Genomic DNA, 13,808 nt, shown 5'->3' on the forward strand with positions numbered 1-13,808 from the left:
TGGGTCCCTAAGGGCGTGAGGGTGGAGCGTCTGCGTCCCTTTCAAACAGCGGAGTCCCCTTGGGCAGCTGGCGGCGGCCTCTGGTCCTCTGGCCACAGGGCCAGCGTCCCTAGGTGCCAGTGTCCCTAGGTGCCAGTGTCCCTAGGTGCCAGTGTCCCTAGGTGCCAGCACTGGTCCCGAGGGCACAGCCCGGCCGCGCGCTGCCCTGGCACGAGGTCCGTGTTTCGGGAAGAGAATCGGTTTTCTGCCTCCAGCTCCCAGGAGAAAGGGGCGGGCTGGAAGCCAGTGCATTGATTCCGGTGACACAGGGGGCACGTGCCTCCAGGGAGAAGTGGGACCAGGTTGTGCCACTCGGAGCCTTTACCTGGGCCAAACACTGCGTCAGCCCCTCCTCGTCCGTCCAGGTGGCCTCTGTGCCCAACCTGCTGGGAGTGGGCGGTGAAGGGAAGGACGCCCATCAGCCTCCCCTGCTTTGCTCCCAGGGGTTCCCGGTCCAGCGCTCTCGCCTCCCCTGCCCAGGGCCCCAAGCCTCGCCCGCTGCGCTGCTGCATTAGTCTTGGTGGGAGAGGCCCTCTGCCTTTTGCATCCCGAAGAGAAAATAAAGGTCGTGACCGGAAGTCACAATATCAGGGATGATTCTGAATGTGTGGAACCATCTCGGGCAGCCCTGGCTGGCGTGCCTCTGTGGACAGAGCATCGGCCTGTGGACTGTCGGGTCCCAAGTTCAGTTCTGGTCAAGGACACAGGCCTGGGCTGTGGGCTTGATTCCCACTGGGGGGTGTGCAGGAGGCAGCCAGTCAATGATTCTCATCATTGATGTTTCTCTCTCTCTCTCCCTTCCTCTCGGAAATAATTTCTTTTTAAATCATCTTGGGTAAAAAAAAAATGAAGAATTGATGAAAACCACTGACTGGTTGGAGTCTGGCACTGGGTTCCTGGAACCTCCTCCACATACAGCGGTTTTTTAAACTTGGGAGCCCACAGGAAAGTGCAAAGCTAACCCCGTATTTGCTCAGATACTCTCGTCCCACTGTGTAACTTCCCACATCTCTGCCGAAGCTGAGGAATGAGGGATCTCGCCGGCCTCGTGACCAATGAGTAAGGAACAGAGCCCGCAGGGCCCAGGGCTGGAGCAGGGTTTCAGCAGGGAAGACAGCGGTGGTGTTTGAGGCAAAGAAAGATTTTAGGCGAAGCCAAAACCGGTTTGGCTCAGTGGATAGAGCGTCTGCCTGCGGACTCAAGGGTCCCGGGTTCGATTCCGGTCAAGGGCATGTACCTGGGTTGCGGGCACATCCCCAGTGGGAGATGTGCAGGAGGCAGCTGGTCGATGTTTCTCTCTCATCGATGTTTCTAACTCTCTATCTCTCTCCCTTCCTCTCTGTAAAAAATCAATAAAATATATTTAAAAAAAAAAAAAAGATTTTAGGCGAAGCCTGAGGGGCAGCACCTGCAAGGACCCCGGGCCGGATGTGGCTCCCAGCAGGAACCCCAGGGGGAAAGGCTGTGGGGGGCGGGGGGGGGCCTGCACCTCTGCGGGCTGGGAGGGCAGGGCAAGCCCCAGGGCCCGCCCTCCTCCTCCTCCCCAGGATCACGCAGGGAAGCCCGTTTCCAGAGGCAATTTATTTCCAAAGGTGAGCGCAGCAAACAGGAGACACACATGGCTTTCAGTCTACGTTTTTACAGAGAAAATAGAATCTGTCACTGGCGTTCTCGGCGCCATCGCCCCGTTCTGTGAGGTTCAAGGATGGGTCACCGGCCTCCTAGTTCTGCTTTCAAGGCAGCAGCTTGGCCCAGGCCCCTGGGGGGGTGAGGGAGGGCACTGACCCCTGGGGGGCGGGGTAGGGGGAGCACATGAGCGGCACTTATTGCAAAGCTAAGGCAAGAAACAGAGCTGAGCTAGCGGAAGTCTCCCCTCACCCCAAGGACACGGCTTGCTGAAGCCCAGGACACAGACCAGACAGGCTGGGGATGGGCCCTGGCCCAGCCTGAAGCAGCAGCGGGACTGTGCGTGTGCGTGTGTGCATGTGTGTGTGTGAGTGCGTGTGTGTACGGAGAGGGGGAGGGGGACATGCTGAAGAGGCAGCCGGGACGTGGACGGGCTTCGGCTCACACACATTCCCCTGGCCCCAGCATTGTTCCCAGAGCGTGGTCCCCAGTCCTGCCCTTGGCCCCTCGCATCAGCCCTACGTGAGGGGGCGGGCCCTGCTAGGACCCTCCCACCACCGCACCCCCTAACACCGTCGTCCATCTGTGCAATACCTGCTTGGGCCAAGCCCCACGTCCCCTGATCGCTGGCCAGGGCTGCAGGGAAGGCAGAGAGGAAGGCGCTAGCTGGGGGCCTCGCCCAGCGCCGGGAACTCCTTGCACATCTCCCGGACAATCATGCGGTCCACCTGGCACTGGGGCGAGGCGTCCTCCTCGCTCAGGATGCGCCGCAGGGTGGCCTGCAGGTCGGGCAGCCGGTGGCGGTGCTGCAGGTAGGGCGTGGAGCGGACGACCGCGTGCATCAGCGAGAGGTACTCCATGCGCAGCTGCGGGAAGAGCAGGCAAAGCTCAGGGACCCCGGGGCCGGGCCATAGGGACCCCGGGCTGTGGACACCAGTGAGGCTCAGAGTTGCAGCCCCGGCACCGAAGGTACTTGGCACAGAACTGGCCTGTGATAGTTCTCCAATGAGTGAGCGAGTGAATGAATGAATCTCAAATGAGTAAGTGAATGAATGAATCACCCGAGAAATAGGAAGTCCCAGGAGGCGGCTGGCCTGAAGCAGTCCTGGCTCAGAGAGGCGGCGTGAAGCGGCGGCGAGCCCCTGCCCCTCCTTTATTTTTGTTCTTTAATATGTTTGTATTGATTTCAGAGAGGAAGGGAGAGGGAGAGGGAGATAGAAACATCAATGATGAGACAGAATCATCGATCGGCTGCCTCCTGCATGCCCCCCACTGGGGATCGAGCCCACAACCTGGTCATGTGCCCTGACCAGGAATCGAACCCAGGACCCTTCAGTCCACAGGCCGACGCTCTATCCACTGAGCCACACCGGCCAGGGCACTGCCCCTCCTGGTAACGCTGCCTGTGTTCTGAGGGCCCTGCTTCTCGCCGTCTTCTCCCCCTGGAAGATCTCACTCACACAGCCTCAACCGTGACTCACTCTCACACCTGCGGCCTCGACCTCTCCCGTGAGCCCCAGACGAGCACCTCCACCTGCCCACTGTCCCTCCTGCGTCTCGGAGGCCTCAAACCCGTGTCCACCATCAAACTCACGGCCTTCCCCATCGTTCCAAAGTGAAGGCTTTCTCATGTCCTTTATTTACCTGGCAAACAGCACCGCTGTCCATCCCAATGTCAGGCCAAACCCACAGGTGTCCTGCCTCTCCGTGCCCACCCCCCCAGCCCATGCCCAAGACCTGGCCGGCACGAGTCCATCTCCCAGCCCGCTCCACCCACCTTCCCAGCACCTCGGGCGACAGCTCCAACAGCGCCCACATCGGACACCCACACTGCTCCCTGCCTCGCTGAGGCCCGACCCGCTGCCGGCCCAGCTTTGCTCTCGGTCTGTCCCCTTCACCATCCGCCTTTTTCTCTCTACCTTTTTTTTTTTTTTTAATATATTTTATTGATTTTTCACAGAGAGGAAGGCAGAGAGAGAGAGAGCCAGAAACATCGATGAGAGAGAAACATCGATCAGCTGCCTCCTCCACATCTCCTACTGGGGATGCGCCCGCAACCCAGGTACATGCCCTTGACCGGAATCGAACCTGGGACCTTTCAGTCCGCAGGCCGACGCTCTATCCACTGAGCCACACCGGTTTCGGCTTCTCTTTACCTTTGATGAGGCAGCATCACCGGCTAGCTCCCTCCCCTCGTCAGACCAGCGCCTGCCAATCAAGTCCAGGTATCTAAGCAACAGACAACTGCAGAGCCACGCACAGGCCTCACCGCATTCCTGACCACAGACCTCCCGTGGGCTCCTCCCGTGGGCGTGCACTGCCTGGGGCTCCCTCCACTTCTCTCAGCCCCTTCGCTTCTCCCTGAAAGCACCACCGCCCACCTTCTCTGGTTTCCGAACCTGAACTGCCCAGGCCGCTGGCCTGTGCTTCCTGGGAAACAAGCCGTCTTTCTCTCGTTTTAATCCTCACCCAGGACAGGTTTTTATTGATTTTAGCGGGAGAGGGAAGGAGAGGGAGGGAAACATCGACTGGTTGCCTCGGTTCACGCCCTGGGGATCGAACCTGCAACTGGGGTATGTGACCTGACTGGGAAGTGACCCCACAACCTGTGGTGTACGGACAACACTCCGACCAACGGAGCCTCCCGGCCGGGCAACAAGCCATCCTTCAGAAAGCCCCGTGTTCTCCCAGCACCTGCCTCTCCCCTGTCCCCCCGGAATGCACCGTCGGGCCTCCCCCATGTGGCCTGGACCCTCCCCTGCGACACCTGCCCTCTGCAGTGCCCTCTCCTCACAACACGTCAGCCGGCGCTTCCGGGACCTTCCCTCTGGCTCAGATGGCACCGGAGTCTCCCGCCTTTAGAACCCTCACCTTCACCCTCGCCCTCCAGCACCCCCTTCCGCTGCCCCTTCACAGAAACTCACAAGGGCTGTCTCCATGCGCTGCTTCCAGCCCCACCCGCCCATCTCCACTCCCTTCCAACTCCAAGCCCTCTAACCTTCCCGCTCAGACCCCCTCCACTCCAGACGTGGCCTGTCCGCCACCACTGGCTGTGCCCGTTCTCAGTCCGGTCTCAGGCGGCTCACACCCCTCCTCCTCCGGACACGTGGCTCTGCGCTCCTGTTCCCTTGGCTTTCCTCCCGGTTTCTCGCTCCCCACCTGCCGTCGTGCTAAGGCCTGGACTTCCTTCTGGCCTGTCCCTCCTGCTCCCTAAGTGCCCGCCGGCCAAAGGCTTCCCACCACATCCGGCCCCCGCCGCCTCCCGCCGGCCCCTGTGCCTGGATGCCTCGCAGGGGTCTCTCAATTCCCGACCCGGAAAACAGCCTACCCTCCCGAGAGGCAGCCAGAGGAGCTACCCCGGCCACGGCCTCGGCTTGGGCCACGGGCCTCGGCAAGCCGCCGTGGCGGGTGCATCTCACACACAGAGTCAGTGCGGGGCGAGGCCCCCGGTGTGTGGCTCTGCCCCTAGAGCGGCGCCATGGAGCGGCTCGAGGTCTCCAGGGAAGAGGGGGTGGGACATCGCGCCGAGGGCCAGCCCTGCAGCCTGTGGGGGGCGGGGAGGGGTCGTGTCTGTCTGGGGGAAGCTGGAGCCCAGGAGCCGTGGCAGGTGCAGGTTGAGCGCCAGGAGCAGGTTGGTGCAGAGATCCGGCAGCTGCTCCGCCGTGTCCGAGGGCAGCCCGGTGCCCCCCACACTCCACTCTCGGTGGCGGCGCCAGCACCAGCCCTGCCCCTCGCCTCCAGCCAGTGTCAGTTCCCCCGTGTCCCCGGCACCTTGTCTCCGGGCGACAGGTCCGCGATGTGCCGCACGGTGATGTCGATGAGCGCCATCATGTCCGTGTGGTAGAAGATGGCGGCCGTGGCGGGGCTGGCGAACACGTCCTGCAGGAACTTGAGGACCGAGTGCGGCGGCGCCGGCTCATGATTGAAGATGCGCACGGGGTCGTCTAGGAAGGGGGGCGTCAGGCTGTTCTAGTGTTGGGCCCAGATCTCCCTGGGGACTTACTGAGGTCATGGGGTCCCAGGATGTGGGGTCCCAGGACACGGGGTCCCAGGATGTGGGGGTCCCAGGACACGGGGTCCCAGGACACGGGTCCCAGGATGTGGGGGTCCCAGGACACGGGGTCCCAGGACACAGGGTCCCAGGACACGGGGTCCCAGGACACAGGGTCCCAGGATGTGGGGGTCCCAGGATGTGGGGGTCCCAGGATGTGGGGGTCCCAGGACACGGGGTCCCAGGACACGGGGTCCCAGGATGTGGGGTCCCAGGACGAGGGGTCCCCGGACACGGGGTCCCAGGACGTGGGGTCCCAGGATGTGGGGTCCCAGGACACGGGGTCCCAGGATGTGGGGGTCCCAGGATGTGGGGGTCCCAGGACACGGGGTCCCAGGACACGGGGTCCCAGGATGTGGGGGTCCCAGGATGTGGGGGTCCCAGGACACGGGGTCCCAGGATGTGGGGGTCCCAGGATGTGGGGGTCCCAGGACACGGGGTCCCAGGACGTGGGGGTCCCAGGACACGGGGTCCCAGGATGTGGGGGTCCCAGGATGTGGGGGTCCCAGGACACAGGGTCCCAGGACACGGGGTCCCAGGACACAGGGTCCCAGGACACGGGGTCCCAGGACGTGGGGTCCCAGGATGTGGGGTCCCAGGATGTGGGGTCCCAGGATGTGGGGTTCCAGGATGTGGGGTCCCAGGATGTGGGATTCCAGGACACGGGGTCCCAGGACACGGGGTCCCAGGACACGGACGTGGCGCCGCGCACACCCCTGGGCCTCACCCCCTCTGTTGAGGAGCAACAGCAGCTTCTCGGAGAAGACCTTGACGTTGGCGTGCTTGCCCAGGGCGGCCATGACGACGTTCTGCTCGGGGGCTGGGGAGACGGCGGGAGGTGGGACGGGGCAGGGGCTAAGCCCGGAGCCCTGGCTGGCCAGCCGCCTCCCGCGCCCCCCCACCTGGCAGGTGCAGGTTGAGCGCCAGGAGCAGGTTGGTGCAGAGATCCGGCAGCTGCTCCGCCGTGTCCGAGGGCAGCCCGTCCTCCACGACGCTCAGCAGGAACTGGGCGAAGGGCGTGCCCAGGTGCTCTGCAAGGGGCACAGGAGGCTGCAGCCCTGCCCCCCGCCCGCTCCCTGCACTTCCGAGAGCCCCTCCTGGAGACCCCGTCCCTGCAGCCAGGGTCCTGGCCCCAGCGGGCTCGGGGCGCCCGGCCTTCTTACCATAGTGGGCGCAGGGCACGGCCTCCCCCATGGAGAAGACCATGGCCAGGATGAGGGCGGAGTAGCACAGTTTCTGGTGGTCTGGGGGGGCAAGGCGGGCCGTCAGAGACGCCACAGAGGGCGGGAACCCCCCTCCGGATGGCAGGGAGCTCCCCTCGCCTCACCCTGCGTGTCCGTCTGCATGTCCCGCGCCAGCTCCACGGGCAGCACGGACGACACGAGGGTGGAGATGATGGCTGCGTCGAGGCCGCACATGGCGCCGAAGCACTTGAGGAGCAGCAGCCGCAGGGACGCCCGGTGCTCCTGGCAGGGGACCCGCGTGCTCAGCGCCAAAGGCCCTCCCCAGCCCCCCACCCCCTGCCCCGCCGGCCCGCCCCGGCGCACGCACCATCTGGTAATAGGCCACCAAGGCCAGCACGGACTCGAACTGGCTTCTCTTGCACATCTTCTTGCAAACTTCAGGGTCCGCGTCAGTCTGGGAGGAGGAGTGACGGTCACTCTGAGCCCTGCGGCCGCGGGGGAGGGAGCTGGGGACGTGGAGGGGAGACGCCCGAGGGCCGGGGATGGCGCAGGGCGGGCGGCTGGGGACCCCACCCCGCACCAGGATGTGCAGCAGCTCGTCCAGGTAGCAGCGGATGACGCCCTCGTCCTCGTACAGGGCCCAGCTGCGCTGCTGGGCGTCGTCCTTCCGCTGGGCCAGGTCCGCGAAGATCACCTCCAGCCGCTGCTGGTCGTGGCAGATCTGCCCCGAGGGCAGGGCCGTGCTCAGGTCCTGGGGAGAGAGCGAGGCAGGGCTGGCGCTGGGCAGCTCCTAGGACCTGTGAGGGGCCAGACCCAGGTTCTCCCCCTCCCGCCACCCTGGTCCCCATCAAGCTCCCACCAACAGCTGCTCCCATGACCCATCCCTGCACACCAAGGCCCCCAAGGCCCCCAGCCAGCTCTCCCTCCCTCCCCAGGGAACTCCACGCCCCCCCAGTCTGGGTAACCCTCTGGGACAGGCTTCTGCGTGAAACACTTATGTGGGGCCCCAGTAGGTGTGGCTCAGTGGATAGAGCGTCAGCCTGCAGACCAGAGGGTCCCAGGTTCGATTCAGGTCAAGGGCACGTACCTGGGTTGCAGGCTCCTCCCCTGCCCAGGCCCTGGTCGGGGCTCCTGCAGGAGGCAACCAATCGATGTTTCTCTCACATGGATGTTTCTCTCTGTCTTTCCCTCTCTCTTTTTTTTAAATATATTTTTATTGATTTCAGAGAGGAAGGGAGAGGGAGAGAGAGGAACATCAATGATGAGAATCACTGATAGGCTGCCTCCCGCATGCCCCTCACTGGGGACCGAGCCCGTAACTTGGGCATGTGCCCTTGACCGGAATCAAACCCTTCAGTCCGCAGGCCAACGCTCCATCCACTGAACCACACCGGCCAGGGCTTTCCCTCTCTTCCTTTTCCTCTAAAGCAGTGGTTCTCAACCTTCTGGCCCTTTAAATGCAGTTCCTCATGTTGTGACCCAACCGTAACATTATTTTTGTTGCTACTTCATAACTGTAATGTTGCTGTTATGAATCGTCATGTAAATATCTGAGATGCAGGATGGTCTTAGGCGACCCCTGAGAAAGGGTCGTTCGACCGCCAAAGGGGTCGCGACCCACAGGTTGAGAACCGCTGCTCTAAAAGATCAATGGGAAAATATCCTTGGATGAGGATTAACAACAAAAAGATTCTCTCTCCTCACTGATGTTTCCATCTCTCTCCCTCTCCCTTCCTCTCTGAAATCAATAAAAAGATATTAAAAAAAAAAAAAGAAACATGTGGGGTGTTTTCCAACAACGTGCCTCTCACCCCAGACCTGGATAAACCTGAGACCCACCCCCCCAATCCTATACGAAGTGGTGCCACGCCTCCACATTCCCCTGGACCCTGCCAGCCAAGCACCTGCATCTGCCCAGCAGACGGGCCCATCGACCCACTGCTCCCCGACCCAACCCCGAGCTGCCGGAGCCCCGAGGAGCTCACCGCCTGCCCATCCCGCTCCCTGGCCCGTGCCCCCCACCCCAGGGTGTCCGTGCTCCTCACTCACGTCTGAGGCAGCACCTGGGGCTCCTCAGAGCTCCAGAGGCACCCACTTCTCCCCACTGCCAACGCCAGCAAGGCAGCGCCTCACGCCTGCCCTCCGTCACCCGTCACCCGCCCAGGCCCCCCCCCCGCCCCCCCACCAGCCGCTCACTCCCCGTGGTCCAGCCGCCGGGCCCTGCCTGGAGGCCTGTGCGCAGGGGAGCCCCCGCGGACACTCTTCCTCCCCATCTCCTCCCAGGCTCAGCCTAACTGTCCGCAGCGCCCAGCAGAGCACAGGCCCTGAGCTAGAGCTCCACCGACGCCTGCCAAGGACAGGCGGGCACCAGGGGAGGGGGGCGGGAGCAGCAGGGTGGCCCGAGGACGGGGAGCCCTGGCCCTGTGCCCGCCCTCACCTTGCCTTCTACCAGCGAGAGGAGGACCTGCTCCATGACGGGTGAGCTGGCCGGCACGGAGGCCTGGATGTGCCCCACCACGACGCCAATGGCCACCCGGCACAGCTCGTGGCTCAGGCCCGTGTTCCTCCGCACCAGCTCCATCAGCTCTGCCCCAATGGTCTTGGGCACGGCCGTCTCGGCCCCCGCCTTCTCCTCGGTGGTCCCCAGGCTCAGCGCGCTCAGGGCCTCCAGCTCGTTGGGGGCTGAGGGGGTGTCACCGGCCACCTCCTCTGCAGGGGGCTCGGGGACGGGCCCCTGGGAGGGCGGCTGAGCCTGGGACACAGTGGTGTGAGGGCCGCGGCGGGGCACAGGCGGGGGCGTGGGAGAGCCGCTGGGGCCCTCGGACAAGCTGGAGCCGGTGCAGAGCGTGTCCAGGGAGGTGCTGCTGACTGAGGAGCCGCTGGACACAGAGCTGCCCCCGGAGGGCGTGGCGTGGCGGCTGCCTGCGGGCAGAGTGGACGCTGTGCCCCCTGCCCTGGGGGCCCTACCCCCCCAGCCCAGAGCCCCCGCCCCCCAGTACAGGGCCCGCTCCACTGCCAGACCCTCCCCCAAGCCCAGAGCCCCCGACAACCCGACACAGCAGAGCAGCTATTCCAGCTCATGGTGCCCCCACAATTCTCCCAACCCTGCCTCTCACCGCTCCCCAAGGCCGCCAGGGCCTCCCGGTCTCGGCGTTTCACGGGTGGAGGCGGTGTGGCGGGCGCTGCTCGGCGAGGCTGGGGCGGGACCTGGGAGGGCACAGGGAGGTGAGGACAGGCTGCCGGCCTGGCGAGGGCCCTGTGCTCCCTGTGCCGCCCGCACGGGCAGGGCTACGGGTCTAGCTGCACTGCTGACCCCAGGGGGCCTTCCTTAGCCCTCCCCCCTCATCCCCCACCCCCGCCAGGCTGCTCTCACCACCTACCTGGTAGAGGCCTCCGTCTGCCCCAAGGTACTCAGAGCTGGGCAGGCTGTGCTGCCGCTCGAACCCAGTGCGACACACCCCATTGGGCTGCCTGGCGGCGGCGGCCAGGCAGTGGTCACTGGTGGACGGGGTCATGGCCGCAGGGCTGGAGGCGGAGGGGCCCCTTCGGGACAGCGTCTCCTTCCGGTGGTGGATCAGCTTCCTGCCGGGGGAACGGGGCCCTGGGGTCACCTCACAGCTCGGCGTCTTCACGTGCTCCCTGTGGGATGCTGCCCCCAGCCCAGCACCTTCCCCCTCCGGCATCTCCACCCCCCTCAGCCCTCCCCCAGCTCAGCCCGGTACCTCCCTGGAACCCGCGAGGGACCCCACTCACTGGAGGACCCCGCGCTGCTCCAGGCTGTACTTGCCGCCTTCCCGCATGGCCGCGTTGTGCACAGCCTCAATGGCCCTGTCGATGGCTTGGAGGACATCCTGCTCCAGGCCCTGCAGGGGGAGCAGGCGATCAGACCGGGGGCCACGGAAGGGCACTGACCCAGGCCCAGGCTGGATGGAGCCGGGGCAGACAGCACCTCTGCAGCCGGAGCCCCGAGTGCTGGACGCTGGACGGGGACACGGAGAGCCGGAGGGGAATACCAACCGGCTCTCAAGCTGCGTCACCCAGGGAGCTGGGGCGGGTCCCACTCAGGGGTTCACCCCAGTGAGGTTCTCAGCCAAGATGTCTGAAAACCAGGCGCCCAGAGCAAAAGCACAGCCCAGGGACCCCAGCTGAGGCCGGGGGACACGCAGTCCCTCCCTGGCTGGACCCCAGCTCAGGCTGAGAGGCCCGGCAGGGAGCCCCTAGTGTCCGGGTCCTTTAACAAGTCACCCTGGGTCCTGCTGGCCCTTCACAAACCAAGGTCACACTCCCACGCAGCCTGTGCTCAGGAGCCTCTGCAGGCCCTGGCAGGGACCATCCCCCCCGCCCCCCCCCCCCCCCCCCCCCCCGGGAATCTCAGGCCACCCGGGAAGCAGCAGTGCTGTGCTGGTGGCAGTGGATGGACATAATTATGAGAGGGGCCTGGCCCCTGGCCCCTGCCCCAGAGTTTGAGTTGCCATCCCCAGCACGTCACAGGCCCAAGAGACCCGGCCTGCCTGGCACGGGGTGGGGAGCAGGGGGGGCAGCGGCAGGACCGGCCCCTCCCCCCTCCCCTGCTCCTGGCACACGTGGTCCATCAGGCTCCAGGCAGAAAGGGGAACAGAAAGACACACACACACAGGCAGTAAGAGACAGAGATGAGAGAGGGGGCGGGGAGACAGGCCGAGGGAGACGAGAGACTGCGAGCCGGAGGCAGCAGGGAGAGCCGGAGGAGGAAAGACACACGGGGGGAGCCAGAGTGAGCGGGTTAGGGAAACTGAGGCAGGGAGCTGTGCAGAAAGAAACCAAGACACAGCGAAGATGAGAGCCTCCCTGACCCCCAAACTCCCAGCCGTACGGGCCTGGCCAGGGAGGGGCTCACAGGACCATGAACGAGAGGCCAACAGCCCTCAGCCCCGGGGAGGCTGTGCAGCCCAGCCGCCCGCCGTCCGCACTCCCGCTGTCACTCCAGGCGCTGCCTGGGTCAGGCCGAGGGTCCAGGCCCCTGGCCGTCCCTCTGGTGAGGCCAGATGACATCTCCAAATTTATCCTGTTATTTCCGTCCTGAACTGGGCGGGACAGGGTGCTTCCCAAAGGCCATGGATGAGGGCAGCAGGGGGGTGTCTGGCTCGGGGCAGGCCCGGAGGCTGCAGGCCTCCCTCCCCAGTGGTCAGACTGGACCAGCTGGAGACACTGCACCCCAAGAGCAGGGGGAGCCACGGGGAGGTCCCACTTCCTCACAGGGCAGCGGCCCCCACTCCAGGCTGGAGGAGGGAGGGAGCACCCTCACTTCCAAAGAACGAAGTCTGAAAAGGAAGGACCTGAGGCTTGGGGGGGGGGGGGGGAGGGGGATGGCAGGAAGTGTCCGCAGGGGCTGGGAACCCGTGGTTCAAATGGGTGGGTGGGTGGGTGGTCTTAGGCAGCGCTTAGGGGGGGCCGAGAATAGGACAGTGGGATCACCTAGGGGAGGGGGTGCTCATGGCTCCAGGGTGCCCAGGGTCTGAGCTGGGGGTGAGGACATGGAGGAGGGCTGGGGAACAGGCGGTGTCTCAGTGGTGGAAGCGGGGGCTCCAGTTGGGGGTCTGAGGGTGGGAGGCAAGAGTGTGGGTGCCCGGTGACCCCGGAAGGGGCGGATGAGGGGTCTGGAGTCTGGGGAACCGGGGAAACAGCCAGGATCCAGCGCTGGAATCGGGGCTGAGTCTTGACTTCTATTTGGATGGGGGTTCAGATAGCGGGTCCCCAGGGGTCTCGGCCCCAGAGTCGGGGTTGGGTGGGTACCGGGTCCTCCGAGCTGGCTGACCAGGGCCTGGATCGAGGTGCGAGCCCCGGGGGGCCCAGTCCTCGGGGCCCGGGGTCTCAGGTCGGGCTCTCTCCGGAGGCCCGCCCCCGGCGTCCGGGCCCGGGGCGGTCGGGAGGCCGGCGGGCGGCGGGGGGGGGGGGGGGGGGGGGGGCGGGGCGGGGCGGGGGCGCACTCACCTGCAGGCGGCGCAGGTAGGCGGGCGGCACGTAGCCCGTCTCCCCGCTGCGCGCCCGCGCCGCCAGCCACCAGTGCGCGCTGCTGCGCTCCAGCACCAGGAACGTCTCGCCCGCCGCGAACGCCAGCGCGTTGGGCTCCGCCGAGCGGAACGCGTACAGCGCGCGGTACATGGGGCCGGGCCGCGCCGCGCCGGGCGGGGAGGCGGTGGCGGCGGCGGAACCGGGACCCAGGCCGCGAGCAACGCCGAGCGCCCCGTGACACACGCCGCGAGAGCGCGCACGCCGCCCCGCCCCGCCCCGCGGGGGCCACGCACGCCGGCGCCGCGCCCCCTGGCGGCCCGGACGGCTGAGTCCGCGGGCCCCTCGCCGGGGCCTCTCCACCCCCGGTCCCTGTGTCCGCGCGCCCCCGCCCCTCTCCGGAGCCCCCCTCCCCCCAGCCCCTATCCTCCCCGCGCCAGCCCGAGCGCTTTGGCCGCCCAGGAGCGCTCCGACGGCCGCCCGGGGAGGAGTGGGCCCCCACCCATCCGGCTGGACGGCGACCTCGAGGGCGCGGTCCCTGTGTTGGCCTCTCTGCTCGGACCCTCGGCCCGCGGGCGCCAGGTCTCAGGCGTGTGGGTCTTCCGGCCCCTCCTGGAGTGGCAGCCCCGGTCACCGCCACGCCAGGTGGCCGTGGGCAGCGAGAGCGAGGCGGGTCTTAGAAACAGAAACCGGCCCGGCCGGTGGGTCAGCCGCTGGCATCCACCCAGGAACCAGGAGGTCATTGGCGCGGCTCCCGGTCAGGGCACAGGCCCGGGTGGTGGGCTCCATCCCCAGGGGGGGCCGGGCAGGAGGCAGCCGATCCATGATTCTCATCACCGATGTTTCTCTCTCTCCCTCTCCCTTCCTTTCTCTCTAAAAAATCAGTAAAAGTGTATTATTAAAAAAATAAACAATAAAAA

The 13,808-nt window shown here is 65.6% G+C and overlaps 1 protein-coding gene across 1 annotated transcript; it reads right to left on the reverse strand.

Moving 5' to 3' along the window:
- Positions 1–1,601: 1,601 nt before the first annotated feature.
- Positions 1,602–13,117, reverse strand: NCKIPSD (NCK interacting protein with SH3 domain). The gene is made up of 13 exons (XM_070391216.1): positions 12,871–13,117; positions 10,654–10,763; positions 10,281–10,482; positions 10,017–10,107; positions 9,338–9,822; positions 7,481–7,651; positions 7,268–7,354; positions 7,044–7,182; positions 6,880–6,960; positions 6,619–6,747; positions 6,444–6,536; positions 5,437–5,609; positions 1,602–2,531 (listed from the first exon to the last, which is right to left on the reverse strand). Exons 1-13 carry the CDS (start codon positions 13,039–13,041, stop codon positions 2,328–2,330), a joined length of 2,136 nt encoding a protein of 711 aa, XP_070247317.1. The 5' UTR covers positions 13,042–13,117; the 3' UTR covers positions 1,602–2,327.
- Between the last annotated feature and the right edge of the window lie 691 nt (positions 13,118–13,808).

This window comes from Myotis yumanensis, unplaced genomic scaffold (assembly GCF_028538775.1).
Source record: "Myotis yumanensis isolate MYYU_CA2020_CCGP unplaced genomic scaffold, mMyoYum1.0.hap1 SCAF_14, whole genome shotgun sequence".
NCBI lineage: Eukaryota > Metazoa > Chordata > Mammalia > Chiroptera > Vespertilionidae > Myotis > Myotis yumanensis.

What these genes read in the sequence shown, in the direction of transcription:
- NCKIPSD (XM_070391216.1), bottom strand. Translation starts at nt 13,041, where the DNA reads ATGTACCGCGCGCTGTACGCGTTCCGCTCGGCGGAGCCCAACGCGCTG. An exon ending in CAGACGGAGGCCTCTACCAG is followed by an intron (nt 10,108 to 10,280) that starts GTAGGTGGTGAG and finishes GTGCCCTCCCAG; the next exon opens with GTCCCGCCCCAGCCTCGCCG. An exon ending in CATGCAGACGGACACGCAGG is followed by an intron (nt 6,961 to 7,043) that starts GTGAGGCGAGGG and finishes TTGCCCCCCCAG; the next exon opens with ACCACCAGAAACTGTGCTAC.